Here is a 17,718-nt window from a genome sequence, read left to right as displayed (position 1 = left end):
TGATCAATTAATACTGATAGCTATTTCCTGTTTCATAATTTATGAATCACCCTCTTTCTTATGTATTAGCTTATTTGACATATTCAGACTGGTCAGTTCATTTTGACTAGTTTACTATCACTACCCTTGACTTGGGAAATATTTTTTCTTGGACATTTGTTTATTTTCTTTCATCAGAATATATCTTAAATATGGGTTAATAAGTAATACCCATGTTAGAAATAGTGATTTATTTATTGATTGATTTCCATCAGGTTTTTATATTTTAATCTCTTCTGTATTCTCCAGTATTTATAAGAAGTGTGTTCATGTCACAGTAATGACAGTTATATATGTACAGTATGTCAAGTTGTGACAGCATTACTAATACATAATTTATTTTAAGACCACTTTCTTGGTGGATAACAAAAAAGTTTTTGGAACCCATCTCATGCAAGACATGGTGAAGGATGCACTTCGGTCTTTTGTCAGTCCTCCGGTGCTCTCCCCAAAGTAAGTACTATAAGACTGTTTTATGGCATATGTATTTCTTAAAAGCTCCAATTCTCTGTGCTCCTTTATAGCCAAAGCATAAAAACTGCTGTAATCAAATCCTCATATAAAAACCAAAAAACTGGGATCCCTGGGTGGCGCAGCGGTTTGGCGCCTGCCTTTGGCCCAGGGCGCGATCCTGGAGACCCGGGATCGAATCCCACGTCGGGCTCCTGGTGCATGGAGCCTGCTTCTCCCTCTGCCTGTTGTGTCTCTGCCTCTCTCTCTCTCTGTATGACTATCATAAATAAATTAAAAAAAAATGTTTAAAAATAAAAAAAATAATAATAAAAATAAACTAAGGTTTTTGTGAGGTTGACATTAGGCCCAGTATGAGAAGAAAACCTTGGAAAGAATTCTCAAATTCAGTAAGTTGCATTGATTCTTACTGCGTGCAAAGCAGTGTGTCAAGTAAGCACTTTGGGAATAATTCTAAAAAAAGCAAAATAAGGTCTCTTTTCAATGATATGAGGCTGGATAAAAATTAAAAATGCAAAAAATTGATCCTTAAATTAACAGAGCAGTGGCACCACTAGAAACATACTGCCATAAGAGGCTGGAAAGGATTTTATGCAGCAAGAAATCATCATCTGTGTTTGCATTTTGGAAAATGAGTAGAGCTTTTCCAAAGGGGAGGAAAGAAAGGTGTTATTATTCCTCAGCAAAAAAAAACCCCAGCATGTCTGAAGACATGGGCATATGAATTATATGTTTTAAGAAGAGTTAATGGTTCGGCATTCAATTTGTTGAATAAATCATGCCACATCTCACATAAAACTTTTTCCTCTCTTGAGTTTCTCAGAAGCAGATCCTGTGACCATTCATATAACCTTAGAAAGTGTTCCAGGAAAAAGCAGCAGGGTTGTGGGCAAGTGGGACATGAAAAGGAAGAAAACCACACAGAGATATACTTCATGGAAAGTAACTTTGGTTGGGTCCTGCCAGGGAGCTGTGGAGACAGTGTGGGTTGTACTCAGAGTTGTCCTTGTCAGAGATAAAACAAGGAAGGCCTGAGAATTTATCCACAAACAAATCAGTTAAGGACTACCCCTGGGGGGAGGTAAACTCCCAGGCATTCAGTGTTTGTTATATTCCCTATTTCATTCACAGTAAAAGCCAAAGTTCTTATGATTGATCCTAGGAGGCCCCATATGCTCTGGTCTAGACTCTTGTCCTGATACCTCTCTGGCTTCATCATCTCTTACCCCTCTCTGCTTATCTCTGCTTCAGCCACTTTGTCCTCCTTACTATTCTGGGAACATGCAGGCCAGGCCGGCTCTCATCCTACAGCCTTTACATAGAGTCTGGGGTGGAGGGCATTTTACTTGGAAATACCCAGGACTGACCCGCCTCACCACCTTCAAGTCTGTTAACTTCACCTCAGTGAGGACTGCTTTGGTTAAACTATTTAAAGAGTGCAGCCTCCATGCTGCCTCAGCCCATCACTGCCTTTCTCTCTCCTGTAATGACTGTCTCCTTACATACTATACTGCATAATTTACTTCACTACGTTTATGTCTGTATGTACCATACAAGTCTTCATTATATTTATTTCTTATTTCCCTCTCTACCTTCTCCTCCCATTCCCATTAGAATATAAACTCCAGAAGGTCAGGGCAGGTAGATCTAGCTTTTTGTTCACTAACGTACCATAGGTGCTTAGAACAGTGTCTACAATATGAGCTAGTCCAGCACACTATAAATCTTTGTTGAATGAGAGAATAAGTAAATGGGAGTTGGATGGTTACAATAGTTTGGAGTTAGGCTGGAGAATTTTGAGTGGTCTGGTAAAATTTGGTCTTTATAGTCTGTGGAAGTGCCCAGGTTTTTAGGAGGGAATTGGCATAGTATAGTATGCATTTTTTCATAGGAAACAAACTGGTAGTGATAATGGGGACAAAGTGGTGAGCTAGGTTAATTCGGCACTATAGGCAAGAAATGATGAAGGATTAAACCTTGAGAATATAAAGGAGAGGACAGATTGGAGGAGCATTGCAGAGGTAAAATTAATAGGATGTGGCAACTGATTCAGCAGAGGAAGGAGAGGAATAAGAAGGTAACTAAGTTGCTTTAAAAATAAACCCAGAAGTTGGTTATATAAATAATATATGGTCATGTCTGAAAATTTAGACCACATAAAATACAAAAAAGAATAAAATTCTAGTGAAATCTTACCTCTGAGATAACTGCATTTTGATGACAATCACTGTAAATGTCTTTATGATACACAGCTATATGATACACCTATGACTTTAAATAAATGTGATTACATTAAAAAGGCTGTTTTTATCATGAACTTTTAGTTATTTTTTGTGGATTGCTTGTTTAAAATAAAAGTTTTGGGGTATCTAGGTGGGTCAGTTTGTTAAGCCTTTGGCTCAGGTCTTGGTCTCAGGTCAGGCTCCCTGCTCAGCGGGGAGCCTGTTCTTCCTTCTCCCTCTGCCCCTGCCCCATGCTTGTGTTCTTTCTTCTCTTTCTCAAATAAATAAATCAGATTTTTAAAAAATAAAAATTTTAGTCTTGTTTAAAAATTTTATCAGAATGCCTGGGTGGCTCAGCGGTTGAGCCTTTAAAGGCGGACGCCTTTAGCTGAGGGTGTGATCCTGATCCGGAGATCAGGTCCCGCATCAGGCTCCCTACAAGGAGCCTGCTTTCTCTCCCTATGCCTGTGTCTCTGCCTCTCTCTCTGTGTCTCTCATGAATAAATAAAATCTTAAAAAAAATTTTCCACTCAAAAATAAATAAATCATGAATTTATGTTTCAGATTTCCTGATGTAGATCTAATTAACTCTTTTTAAATAGCTGCCAAATATAATATGAATGTATTCTATGGATTGAGGTTACTGGGTGGAGGTATGTGTATTTTTAATAGATATTATCAGATTACATTCAGAAAGATTATAGCAATTTTTATTCCTATTAACAATACATGAGAGTGTACATTCCCTATATCCTGACCAGCAGTAGGTGTTATCATTGTTTTGAATTTTTTCCATTGTGGTTGGCGGGGAGCAATATTTCATTGTTACTTTAATGTAAACATTTAATACAATATTTATTGTACATTTAGAAGTACTTTTCTATGAATTGTTTTTATCTTTTGCCTATTGACTTTTGGTAAGTGGTTCACTTTTTTTGGAGAATTTATATGAATTCCTTTAACATTATGAGTATATAATACACATTGCTATATAGTATTGCTCTTGATAATATACAGGAACTTACAAAATTATATTATTTTTCAATTCCTTTATCTATGATCAGCATTGCAGCTTTTTTTTCCCTTAAGCTTTCTTTTGCATCAAAATTTTTGCTTTCTGTAAGGTAGTTTTTTCTACTTTATTCTGTCCTATATAACTTGTAGGTTTCTTGTTTAAGGTAAATCTCCCCAGTCCACAGGTTATGCCTTTAGTCACATATATATTTTTCCAAAGATTTTTATTTTATTCTTGTTCATTTAAGATTTAAGTCTTCTGAATTCTTTTCCTATAAATGGTATGAAGATAGAAGTTCAACTTGATTTCCTTTTAGGTAGATAGCCAGTTGGGTGAACATCACTTACAATATAAACTGTCGTTTCCTACTGGATTAAAAGACCATCTTTATTTTACTTGAAAATCCTTTGTGTTTTGGGATTTATTTCAGATCTAATAATGATGTTTTTTATTGTGGCTTTGTCTTAAATTTTAATATGTTAAGACATGTTCTCTGGCAGCATTCTTTTTCAGGATTTTATTGGCTCTTCCCTGGTTAACCCTTTATCGGATGTGTGGTTTGCAAGTATTTTCTTCTGTAGGTTGCCTTTTCATGGTGAGCAGAAGCTTTTCCCTTTGACGTAATCCCACTGTTTATTTTTGCACTCATTGCCTTTGCTTTTGGTCCAAAACCAAGAAATCAGTGCTGCTAGCATCAGTGTGAAGAAGCTTATCACCTACACTTTATTCTGATACACAGTTTCAGGTTTTACATACAGAAGTGTTATGTTCTTAATACATTTGAGTCCATTTCTGTGTATGGTGTAAGAAAAGGGTCCAGTGTAATTCTTTGACATGTGGCTATCATTACCAGTATTATTTATTGAAGAGACTGTCTTTTTTTCTCCATTGTGTATTTTTGGCTTTTTTGTCAAAAATCAAATGATTGTGCATGCTTTTTCCCCCCTAGGCTCTCTATTCTGTTTTATTGATCTATGTCTCTTTTTATGCCAATACCATTCTGTTTTGATTACTGGAGCTTTTGTAGGATAGTTTGAAATCAGGGAGTGCGATACACTCCTTTGTTCTTTCTCCAGATGCTTTGGGTATTCAGGGTGTTCTGTGGTTCCATATAAACTTTAGGATTCTTTTCTCTATATGTGTAAAATGTGCTATTTGAATTTCATTAAGGATTGCATTGACTCCATAGATCACTTTGGGTAACATGGACATTTTAACAATATTCTTCCAACCCATAAGCACAGAATATCTTTCCATTTATTTATGTCTTCAGTTTCTTTAGTCAGTGTCTTACAGTTTTTCATTTATAGATCTTTCACCTCCTTGCTTAAATTATTCCTAAGTATTTTATTCTTTTTCGTGCTATTATAAATGACATTGTTTTCTTAATTTCTCTGATAGTTACTATTGTTGTATAGAAGTGCAATAGATTTTTGTACCCTGCAACTTTACGAAATTTATTAGTTCTGACAGTTTTTTTGTGAAATCTTTAGGTTTTTTACAGATGTAATCTGCAAATGGAGAAAGTTAAAAGTTATTTTAAAATTTATAATTAAAGGGCAGCCCGGGCGGCTCAGCGGTTTAGCCCGGCTTCGGCCCGGGGCGTGATCCTGGAGACCTGGGATCGAATCCCACGTCGGGCTCCCTGCATGGAGCCGACTTCTCCCTCTGCCTGCGTCTCTGCCTCTCTCTCTCTCTCTCTCTCTCTCATGAATGAATAAATAAAATCTTTTAAAAAATAAATTTATAATATATCAAATACTCAGATGTATAAACTGACAGCTACCTATACTACCATCCACTTTAAGCAATATTTTTATTTGTTTTTTATAAATTCCCCTTTTGGAGAATTGATAAAATTTTATCAGTTCCTTATGTAATAAATATAGTAAATTATAGTAAATTAGTACCTGTTATTGCTAGGCACCTTTCTGGGTTCTAGGGAAAAGGAGGACACACCTGCTAACAAGGAGCTTCCCATCTAGTGGGAGAGACTGAGCAGTAGACAAATACATAATACAAGGTCATAAGTGCTTTGTAAAAAGATAAAAAGATAGATGGTTCTCTTAGCTGTGATAGTTGGAAGACCTATTGCAAGTGGTGATACATGTGAGTGAACTGAGGGAGTGAGCCACACAGAATCCGGGGCGGGGTTGCTTCCTAACAGCAACATCTGAAAGTCCCAAGTAGCGTTGAACTTAAGTATCAAGGAACAGCTAATTTTAATGAATTAAATTATTAGAGGTAACATCTAAATCAGCAGTGAAGCTTTTTTGTCTTGAGGTAACATCTAAATCAGCAGTGAAGCTTTTTTGTCTTAATTTTAATGAATTAAATTATTAGAGGTAGCATCTAAATCAGCAATGAAGCTTTTTTTATATTTTAAAAGTTATTAAAGACCTAGATGGGTTTTGTTTATATAGGGTCATGGGTATTGCCACCTACTGTTTTGGAAATTAAAACAATACTTTAAAAAAATTACTAATTGTTTTAAAGTTACAGACCCATAATAACATTTTTATGGAAAATAACTGTTTTTAAGAAAAATTAGTGATATAAGTGGCAGTTTTACATTTTTGCAAATCTGTTTTCTGTCTTAATAGAAGATAACTGGATTATTTTGACCTGCTTTCAATCCGTTGTAATATCACACAGCATGTACTCTGGAAACAACCACTAGACACTTGTGAGAGAATGAGTGCGAAAAGCAAATAACATCTTAATATGATTGTGAAAATAGTTTTGACCTGGTGCTCCCCGGGAAGCATCCCAAGGTCATCATCTCCACCAGGGGAACCTGGGCCACATTTGGAGAACAGCAGCCTGCAATTTCAAATCATCCTCCCCCACCCCATCCTTTTCTCTCACTCTGGTCCTAGAGGTGACCACAGTACCACAGTTGTCTCACTTTTATAAATGCTTTTATACTTCACCCAAATATGTTTCTGAAAATAATACATTCATTTATTAGACTTCACATAAATGTCCCACTGTATGTATCCTTTTCAACATGATTTTTTCATTCAACTTTAGGGTTTTGAAATCACCTAATTTGATCCATGCAGACTTACTTCATTCATTAAAATTCACACTTTGAACATGTTTTGTTGTTTCTCTATAGTTGGACATTTAATTTGTTTCTAATTTATTACTGTTGAAACAGTGCTGAGGGTGCCTGGATCACTCAGTTGGTTGGGCATCTGTTTAATTTCTCCTCAGGTGGGGCCTGCTTGGGATTCACTCTCCCTCTCTCTCTCTCTCTCTCTCTCTCTCTCTCTCTCTCTCTCTGCCCTTCCCCCCACCCCTGCTTGTGCACTCTCTTTTCTCTCTCAAAAAAACACAGTGGTGCTATAGTGAACTTCTTTGAATATGTCTCCTTGTGCACATAGGCTGTATATACTTAGAACTGAAATTAATTGCTGATCATACAGCATGTGCATCTTCAACTTTACTAGTTTTGCCGAATTGCTTTCTAAAATAATTAAACCAGTTTGTATGCCAGAAAACGTGTATAAGAATTTTAGTTTTCCCAGACTTTGTTTGGGCTTTGTCATTATCACACTTTGGAATTTTTGACAATGATGTATGTGAAATAGTGTTTATATCTAATTTGCATTTTTTTCCTTTTGTATTTAACAATCTTTCTTTAGTACTTTTATTATTACCCATTTAGCTATTTTTTTTTATTTTTTATTTATTTATGATAGTCACACAGAGAGAGAGAGAGAGGCAGAGACACAGACAGAGGGAGAAGCAGGCTCCATGCACCGGGAGCCCAATGTGGGATTCGATCCCGGGTCTCCAGGATCACGCCCTGGGCCAAAGACAGGCGCTAAACCGCTGCGCCACCCAGGGATCCCTCCCATTTAGCTTTAATTATAGTTCAACTTACACTGTTTTAGGATTCCATATTTGCAAATCTTGCTTACTTGGTAAAATGTATTTGTAATCCTCCAATCAGTATTTGTTCCATTCTCGCAGAATTCTCAGATGTGTGCAGAGCAGCAAAAAATTTTTGAGTCACCCAGTGTTGAACAAGGCAACTCTACTTTCTTTTTTTCAGTTGGTACACTGTAAACAGCTCCCTTAGGTGCCATGTTCTTCACACTTTTGTGCTTTTGAAACTATTTCATAGTTTCAGATGGCCTCCATGTATAATGAATGATGTGCTGTCTAGGATTCCTCAGCACAAGAAGACTGTGGCATGCCTTTCAGAGAGAATATGTATGTTAGATAAGTTAACTCAGACCTGAGTTTATTAATGAATCATCAATAGACATTACATAAGGCATCTTTTTTTTTTCTTAATTCATGAGAGACACGGAAGGAGACAGAGACATAGGCAGAGAGAGAAGCAGGCTCCTCACAGGGAGCCAGATGTGAGACTTGATCCCTGGACCCTGGGATCACAACCTGAGCTGAAGGCAGATGCTCAGCCACTGAGCCACCCAAGCGTCCCTACATGAGGCATCTTAAAACACTTACGTAGTGATCAGTTGATGAAAATGGTGTCACCAGAAGCTGGCAGGAACCTAACCCTGTATTTCACTTTAGCGGCAGTGTTAACATATCGTCTAATTCAGTGTCTGTAGCAGCTTTAAAGAACAAGTATCGTGAATATGGAGAATTGGCTGCATGTATAACAAAGTTCATTGCATGATAGTCTCTAAATGTTATTCCACTTTTTTTGTTTAAGTTTTTATTTATTTTATTTTAGAGAGAGAGAGAGAGTGCAAGAGCATTGGGAGGGGCAAGGGGAGAGGGAAAGAATTTCAAGTAAACTCCTACATGCCTGAAGCCCAGGGTAGGGCTCAGTCTCACAACCCTGAGATCATGACCTGAAGCTGAAACCAAGAGTTGGATGCTTAACCAACTGAGCCACCCAAGTGCCCCTGTTACTACAACTGTTTTTAAAATTCTGGTATTACAGGGGCAGCCTAGGTGGCTCAGTGGTTTAGTGCTGCCTTCAGCCCAGGGCCTGATCCTAGAGACCCGGGATCAAGTCCCACATTGGGCTCCCTATGTGGAGCCTGTTTCTCCCTCTGTGTCTCTGCTTCTTTCTCTCTGTGTGTGTCTTTCTCATGAATAAATAAATAAAATCTTTAAAAAAAAAATCTGGTATTACAGATAAGAAATGGGATCCTGGGGGGGGAGGGGAAGAAATGTGATCCTGATCTGATTCTTTTTTCCTTTTTAAGTGATTTGGGACTTTCTTCTAGAAGATTGTAAAATCTCTTTTCTTTCTTTCTTTTCCTTTTTCTTTTCTTTTCTCTCTCTTTTTTTTTTTTTTGGAGTTTAAGAGCTTTATCAGAATGTACATGTGTGATTTTCAGCAATCCTGTTAGAAACTCAGTCATTAAAGCCTCAGGTCTTGCAATCAATAATTATCTTTTATTCTTTATTATTTTTCATTTAATTCCTGTTTCACCTCTATCTTTTTTTTTTAGAACCCCTCATATACTAAGTCTTCTAGATCTCTTCTCCATATTCTTTATGATATTTATCATTTATATTTATATGTATTTAATATTTATCTCTTGTTATTTTTGCCATGATGTGAGAAAGTTCTTCCTCTTGACCTTCAAGGCTATTAGTGAGTGTCTTTCATCCATTGAACTTTTAAATTTGGAAGTCCTAACTTTTGGGTCCAGGAAGTCTTTTTTAAGAGCTTTATTTTAATGACCTTAAATCATATTTTTATCTTGGAGTTAAAGATATAATAGACCTTCCAGCACTTCTCTTTTGCCACCACCTGTTCCAGGTGTTCTGCTCTTTCTTTCTCCTGGATGCTGTGTGCACTGTCATTTTATGTTGCATGATTATGGCTCTCTTTATTTTTGAGGCTCTGGTCAGATTGTTCAGTTATGGCAAACACTGAGGAGTAGCAAGTTGTCTGCCTCTGTCAGTGCTCCAGGAGAAAGTCTTTGCTTTTTCCCATCTTAGGTGCAAAGGCCTACAGACCTTACATGTCAGGGATAGATAAAAACAATCTTCCATTTCTTCAGCCCCTGTAGTTCCTCCAGGGGTAAGCACATCCTCCCAGACTGCTCAAAGAGGGCTTCAGTCAAGAAATGATGTTATTAACTGAGATAAGGAACACCACAGGAACCACTTCATAAGGATAGAAGATGAGGTACCAGAAATGTAAAGGGGATCATTTTGGCCAGTGGTTGGAAATGTGGATACATCTTGGAAAAAAATAGAATGATTCTGTATAGTATTTTCTTTGTAGTGACTATTATGAGCACAGTCCATGAGGGTGTCAGTTGTAGAAAAATAAGTAACATTGTAGTAGGGTCATGAAAAAGTGGCACTTTGGAGTATTTTTCTCTTGTTAATTTGATCTTGGATGCAACTCTTCAGTTCCAAATATAGAACTGAAAAATTGGAAATCTTATACATTTGTGTAACTAATAGTGTAATAGTGAAATGTTTCTTAATCTAATGCTAGTTTTTAATTCAGTAATGTATTTGATTTCCATTTTCTTTTTCCCACCTTGTCTATACGTAGTACCTGTGGTAATCACTGCTGCTTTTTGTAGTCCAAATAGTTTGATTTTAATGAGTATTATCTTACAGGTGCTGCCTATATAATAATCACCAGGCTAAGGACTGTATTGACTCCTTTGTTACTCACTGTGTTCGGGTAAGAAATACAGTTTGGATCATTGTGATGGATACTTTAAAATTTATGGGGTGTAATTCCTTCCGTAGCATTAATTTGTTTTTTTCTTTTTCCATCTAACATTTCTTACTTATTTTCATTGAATAAATAAAAAACTTAACATTCCCAGATACCTTATCTTTGTACGACTTTAATGAATAGAATTATAGTAAAATTAAAATTGTTAATGTCAAAGAGATCACAATTTTTTTTTCAAATCTCAGGTAATTAGGAAAAAATACAAATCTTGTAGTGAATTAAATTAATCATAAATCATTCTTATTTAATTATATAAACATTTCTCTTAGAGAACTGAAGCAGTCAGTTTGGGGGCCTAATTCCAGTTACTAAATAAATACATATTTTATATATATATATTGGAAATATATATATATTGGAAATGTGGAGATATAGATGTAGATATATATGAAGGCAGCTTGGGATGGTGAAAGGAGGAGAACTAAAGGGCCAGATTCCAAATTTATCATTAATATTTTATGATTGTCAGGCAGATCACTTACAGTTTCTATAAACTTCTCAGTCTTTGAAAAATGAGGTGTTAATACTGCACCGTTACTTCTTAGAGGGTATTGATCAAGTGAGATAATATCTGTCAAACTGTAAATTTAAAATTATTCTTCTAATTCATATTTCTTAAATCAGAGCATCCTACCATTCATTGTGTATTGTCTGATTAATGAAGTATTACAATATTTTATGATGTTGAATAGAAACCTTGCAGTTTCTAAAGAATGATGTTTGAACTGTATAGGTCCACTTATACACAGTTTTTCTTAGATATAATGCTGTACTATAAATGTATTTTTCTTAACATTTTCTTAATATTTTCTTTTCTCTATTTTATTTATTGTAAGTATATAAAACATACAACATACAAAATAGGAGTTAATTGTGTATATTATCAGTAAGGCTTCCAGTCAGCAATAGGCTATTAATAGTTTTTGGAGAATGAAAAGTTATACATGAAGTTTTGACTATTTGGGGTATAGGTACCCCTATCCCTTGTGTTATTCATGGGTCAATCGTATTAGCTGTTATTTAAGCCTTGTAATTATTCTGGTGAATGTAAGCGGCATAGAAGTGTCACCTTTGAACATTGGCTAATAGCTTGAGATAAGCAGAAAAGAAACTATTCTCTTGAAATTGTGGAAATATCTAAAGATTGAAGTAAGATATTTTTGCCATATGAAAACAAGTTTCATATGTAACAGCCACTTTCTTTTGGCTACTGATAAATTCTCATGTTGAGTTTCCTTTAAAAGAAATACCTATGTAAGAAATATGCATAGTCCTTATTCTTACATCCACAATATTTTTCCCCCTTAAACTAGATTTTGAAAACTTGGAATGTTAATATTCTTTAGTGTCAAGTAATTTTACACTGTTAACAAATTGTATGTGTATTGCAGCCCTTCTGTAGTCTTATTCAGATCCATGGACATAATAGGGCTCGACAGAGAGATAAGCTTGGGCATATTCTTGAGGAATTTGCTACCTTGCAGGATGAGGTAAGAGCCAATAAGTTTCCTTCCCTTCTAAAAATTAAGATATTCTTATATCTTGATCAGATTTTTTAAAACAATTCTTTAGATGATATTTTGACTAATTTTTCAGTGTGATGAATTTATTTTTAACTTTAATAGTTTCACTTATCAAAGAAAGAGTTTACAAAAAGAGAACAATAATCCAAACAGAAATAAATTATGTCTTTGATAATCAAAATGAATTATAAAATATGGGCAGAGCTATAGTTTTACAGCAAGTTCACATTCTAATAAAAATCTTAATTTGTAAGCAGCAGTATTGATAACATAACTAAAGACCTGAAGTCAATATTTTGTATTGTTTTATAAAATGTCTTTTTAGTTTAAGGAGTGTTACATAAACGTTACCCATCATGAAATGAGAACTTTAAACCTAACCAAAAATGTTTTGAAAGTATGACTTCTTTAGGTGACAAGCTTTACATTTTCTGCTTAAATGCTATTTTCAGCTGTTTTTTTTTTTTTAAATTCTCTCATTACCTTGAAAAAAATGTCAATGTTATGACATTTTATTCTGATAGGCAGAGAAGGTTGATGCAGCCCTTCACACTATGCTGTTGAAACAGGAACCTCAGAGGCAACATTTGGCCTGTTTAGGTACCTGGGTCCTTTATCATAACCTTCGAATTATGATCCAGTATCTTCTGAGTGGCTTTGAATTGGAACTCTACAGCATGCATGAGTACTACTACATATATTGGTAAGAGTACAACGTGAGTTAAAATTAGCAGTGGGTAGAGTAGATAAGATCTGAGAGAGCATCTTTAGAACAGAATATAATTTCAGAATACTTTTTCACTTAATGTATTTTAACTTTACTTGTGGGACAGTTGAAAAATATCTATTTAAAAACTAGAGCCAGATCGTCTTGAACATCTTTAAGTGCCATAACATCATACAAATACGCTTTTTCCAGCCATTGAATTTTTAAAGATTAATGAAAGTGGCTGCAAAGTAAATGGATTAGTTGAAGAGCTTTTGTCTGTTTCTAGAGAGAAAACTTAAGATACATTTGGTCCTGAATCAGTGACACTAGGTGCTAGCTATGGAGTGTACTTAACTGAATTAGAGTTCAAAATCTGAGCCAGATCTTTCCTCTGAGAAGAAATCGTGGCTAAGATTATCACTGGGGGCATAACTGGTGGAAACTGCCACCCTGGGGATTTATTTTAGGAGCTTTGAAGGAATTGTAAGAGATCACCATCCTCAACCAATAGTTCTTCACTTTCACTTGAAGATGAAATGAAGAAATCTAGTAAGAGGATGTTTGGAAATACTTAGGCATCGGAAAGCTGCCATAGAAAGAAAATAAATTAAGAGCTATTGGATCTTTTTCTTAGTCTGGCCAAGTATGGTGGTAATTTATTAAAATAAGAATAACCAGTTGCTCATGACAAACAGCTTAGTACATTAGATCTCAATATTATAGTTCATCTTTTTAACTCCTGTTTGGATTATTTAACACAGTAAATTAAGATATTATATATTCCTTGGTGTCACCACTATGAAGGAGAGTAATTCTCTTCCACACTGACATGATTTTGTTATCATGGCTGCTTGGGCTCCTCATATGTAACTCTTGGCTGTGAAACTTGAATTTGAACATGAATTAAAGTAATAGAATAATATTGTTTGATATACTCTACAATATTATGTAGATAACAACTCTTACCAATAGATAGCTGTTTGGCATATGTTTTGTTATTAATTCACAGTAGACACAGTAGTCAAACCAGACATTTTGTAGGGGAACATGCTCAGTTTCTTTCTCTGAAGTTTGAGGCAGCTAACAGGAAGCTTTTGTGCTCTTGATTCCTCAAAATAAAAATTTTATATGCTTTTTGGCACAAGGAATGGGGCTCTTAATTCAGCAAATAAATGATACGTAAACACTCCATTAGAAATGTATCTGCATGTTTGAGCAGATTCATTTCCATTTAACGAAAGAATTTTAGTTTTGCCTATAAATACCCCTGTGGTCTACTTTCATGTTTTAATTGCTTCTCAATATCAAAATTCTTGATTAGGCTTCAGAATTTAAACAAGATAAGCCTGTTGAATATAATAATTCCTAAAGCATGTGGCCCTTTAAGAATCAATAGTAGAAAACACTGATTCTTTAGAGTGCATCCTGGTCACTTGCTGGGCTTGGTCCCTTGAGTTCCTCGTTTAATAAGTCTGAGATAGGACCCAATCACTTGCATTTCAAACTAGTTCTTGTGTTGCTGCTTGTCCAGAGATCACAGTTTGAGAATTACTGGTCTAGAATATTGGTACTCTGACCCTCCTTAGATAAAATTGTGCATTGATTTTTGATAATGCATTTAATAAAAGCTCACTGAGATGCCTGATAATTGATAAGAAAAGCCTAACTTCTGCCAACTATATCCTTCACTCATCTGTCCTTATTTTTGATGTTTAGAAGGTAGAAGGCAGCAACATTAATTCCCTGTAGAAATCCTCACATTGAGTTAAAATCCAGACCCTGAGATCTTGTAGTATGATGGGGGGAAAATTCACTTGTATACTGTAAAAGGATATTCTAAATGCTTTTCTTAAATTCATTGTCAGGAATTCTTTTCTCTTCATTTGAAACTATATGCACTATTTTTTATGAAATAATAATACATTTCCCAGTTTGCCTTAGTTGCCAGGAAGTATAGTACTTAGTTTCACTTTAAAACACGGCACTTGGCGACGCCTGGGTGGCTCAGTGGTTGAGCATCTGCTTTCGGATCCGGTCCTGGGATCGAGTTCTGCATCAGGCTCCCCACGGGGAGCCTGCTTCTCCCTCTGCCTATGTCTCTGCCTCTCTCTCTGTGTCTCATGAATAAATACATAAAATCTTTAAAAATAAATAAATAAAAAATAAAACAACAGCACCTAAGCCATTCCAGGCATTTGGGAGTTTTTGTTTTGTTTTTTGCCAGTACAGCTTTGATTTAGGCTGTGTGGAACTTTTGTTTTGCTGCAACAAAAAGGACTGATATTTATCCTCAGGTGTATCTTTTGGCAAGTTACTATTTTCCTTTATTATTTATTTATTTATTTTATTATTTAATTTTTTATTATTTTTATTTATTTTATATTTTATTTTATTTTATTTATTTTATTTTATTTATTTTATATTTTAGTATTGTAACCTTTACAATTTTGGGGAGAATTTTGGAAATAGGCATCACATGCTCATCCTTGATCATAATAAGATTTCTTCTAAATCTTTGATTTTAGCTTAATATAGTACTGGTCCTTAATTTTATTATGGATTATATTATAAGGTATATATATTCATATCCTATATTTGAACCACTTTGGGCATAGAAGAATGTAATGTTGGTTAAACTTCTGAAAAGTTAGTATCGGCTGGAATAATCTGTTTTGCATTTCATTTGCTGAATAAACTCAAATAATTATAAGCCTAAATGTCCTTAATTTTTTAGAATGCTTTGGGATAGTGCCTACAACTTTACTTTTTTTTCCTAAATTAATTTGCTTTATTTTGCAGTTAACGGGAGAATAAAATACTGACTTACTAACAGGCTGAGGTGAAGTGTGTCCTGATAAAATAAAAAGGGGGAAAAAAAAACAGTTTAATGGGCATTCATTTGATTTATATATATAAATGTAATTAAGAAGTCTTTTGAAAAGTTGTAAAATGCATGTAGGAAATTAAGCATTTTCCAGCATTGTCCAGCAACATTATAAGGCTATAAGAAAGGAAAAGCATTTGTAAAGCCAGTTTCTTGTAAGATCTAATCAGTTATCTAATTAGATAATCTGGGGTTTTTTTTAACTTTTAAAGCAGTATTAAAAATATGTCTTTATTAATACCAGTACCTATGGTGATAAAGTTATTTCATGTAGACATCTTCCATTAACTTAATATTTGGTACCCTTGAAGGTATCTATCAGAATTCCTTTATGCGTGGTTAATGTCGACATTAAGTCGTGCTGATGGCTCTCAGATGGCAGAGGAAAGGATCATGGAAGAGCAGCAGAAAGGCCGGAGCAGTAAAAAAACAAAGAAAAAGAAGAAAGGTACTGTGGATTGTTTTTAAATTCAAGAATAACTAGCATTGGAATATATTTTTATTTCTACAAATAGGGGTGCCATGTGGCTCAGTAGGTTAAGGACAGGTCCTTGATTTAGGCCGTGTGGAGCTTTTGTTTTGCTGCAACGAAAAGGACTGATATTTATCCTCAGGTGTATCTTTTACACCTGAGGGCTCAGGTCATGATCCCAGGGTCCTGGGATTGAGCCCCATGTTGGGCTCCCTGCTCAGGGAAGTCTGCTTCTCCCTCTCCCTCTGCCCGTTTCATATGTTCTCTCTCTCTCAAAATAAATAAAAATTAAAAAAAAAATTTGTACAAATAGATGGAGAGCTACCTATGCCTTATAGGTGAATCAGTCATTACATCTCAGTTCTTGCCCATCTTTTCTTCAGAAAATATAAGGGAGAAACTGAGTCCCAGTGTTCGTGACGCCAGCCTCTGGTGCCTTCCCTGGCTTTTATTTCTATGCTATTCTCTGTGTTAGAGGACCTTAGGACAAGAAGTAGCAGCCACCTGGAGTGTGTGAGCAGGGTAAATTAAGGACAAGGCAGCAGGAGACCCTTGATGTTTTGACAGAAGGCTGACCACTATAATGGCACAGAGAGATGATCACAGAGGCCTGGGTGCAACACCCAAGGCTGAGAGGAGAAAGAAATGTTTCACTAGTGGAAGGGTATGGATATTGGTACAAAGGTTACAAAATATTACTTTGTATTTCATTAGGATTTCAACAGTTTGAGTGGGTTTTTAAATGACTATATTGATGGGTATCCTATTTCAGAAATTAAATCTCTATGGTGAATTCAAAAGAAGTTAAAATTACTTCATACTAGAATTTTATGGTATTATTTAGTGGACATAGCTTTTTAAAAAACTTTTCATTTCACTTATATTATTTTAAATTTGGGCCTTAAAATTTAAACTGTAGGAATAACTTTGAATTTTTAATTTTAGTAAAGATGGAAGATTTTTTTTTTAATTAGGTTTTCTCCTGCAGTAATACAAGAGGAGGTAGAAAAGGGTATGGGTGATTTTCTTTTTAATTACAGTTCGCCCATTGAGCCGAGAGATCACAATGAGCCAGGCATATCAGAACATGTGTGCTGGAATGTTTAAAGTAAGTTGTCACAAATGAAGTTCTTTTTGCTTTTTAACTACATTGCTGTTATATAGTTTAATTAAAATGGACTCTTTTCTGTGCTTCTTCCCAAATTCTAATTTCACTTTTGTGTTTACTAACCATCTGTTTAAGAATTACCTTTCTTCCAAGTCTACTCTTCATTAATTTGTTTAGCAAGTATTTGTAGATAAATGTTGATTTAACACCCATGCCATGTGTCAGATATCTTCAACTGAGTACATTTAAGGATACCGAGTCTAATGAGATGTTATCCTGGTTTCGAGTGTTTAGGTAATGATGGGTCAGGTGACCTGTGTGACATAATAAGAGAAAGCAGAGTTTATTTCTGATTCATGATCAGAAAAGGTTTCTTGGAAGAGATGGGGTTTGTATTTCTTTAGGAGCATATTAGAAAAGGGATAAGCTCCACAATGATTGGCTGAAGCAAAAGCGGACATTTTCAGGAGGTAGCAAGTGCTAACTCTTCAGTTGTACCTGGCAATTCAAGAAATTATGTGAGACAACCTATATTAAAATATATAAAACAACATGGACTTCTGTTTGAGAAA

At 35.2% G+C, this 17,718-nt stretch overlaps 2 protein-coding genes across 9 annotated transcripts in view; one reads left to right on the top strand and one right to left on the bottom strand.

The window, feature by feature from the left end:
* NAA35 (N-alpha-acetyltransferase 35, NatC auxiliary subunit) overlaps positions 1-17,718 on the top strand; it is a 110,125-nt gene that overhangs the window by 83,840 nt on the left and 8,567 nt on the right. For all 8 annotated transcript variants that reach the window (XM_072835587.1, XM_072835568.1, XM_072835562.1 and 5 more), the window contains 6 exons: positions 386-492; positions 10,327-10,393; positions 11,842-11,940; positions 12,498-12,676; positions 15,878-16,014; positions 17,079-17,146. In XM_072835587.1, coding sequence (XP_072691688.1) covers positions 386-492; positions 10,327-10,393; positions 11,842-11,940; positions 12,498-12,676; positions 15,878-16,014; positions 17,079-17,146 — 657 coding nt within the window. The remainder of the gene's footprint in view (positions 1-385; positions 493-10,326; positions 10,394-11,841; positions 11,941-12,497; positions 12,677-15,877; positions 16,015-17,078; positions 17,147-17,718) is intronic.
* The window catches only part of GOLM1 (golgi membrane protein 1), a 70,454-nt gene continuing 60,641 nt past the window's right edge, over positions 7,906-17,718 (bottom strand). Inside the window, exon 9 of the mRNA XM_072835639.1 lies at positions 7,906-7,955. Within this exon, the coding sequence (XP_072691740.1) occupies positions 7,921-7,955 (35 nt within the window). The 3' untranslated portion in view covers positions 7,906-7,920. The remainder of the gene's footprint in view (positions 7,956-17,718) is intronic.

This window comes from Canis lupus, chromosome 1 (genome assembly GCF_048164855.1).
Source record: "Canis lupus baileyi chromosome 1, mCanLup2.hap1, whole genome shotgun sequence".
In the NCBI taxonomy this organism is placed as follows: Eukaryota; Metazoa; Chordata; class Mammalia; order Carnivora; family Canidae; genus Canis; species Canis lupus.
Note: the sequence above shows the minus strand (reverse complement) of the source record. Positions and strands in the feature narration are given on the sequence as shown.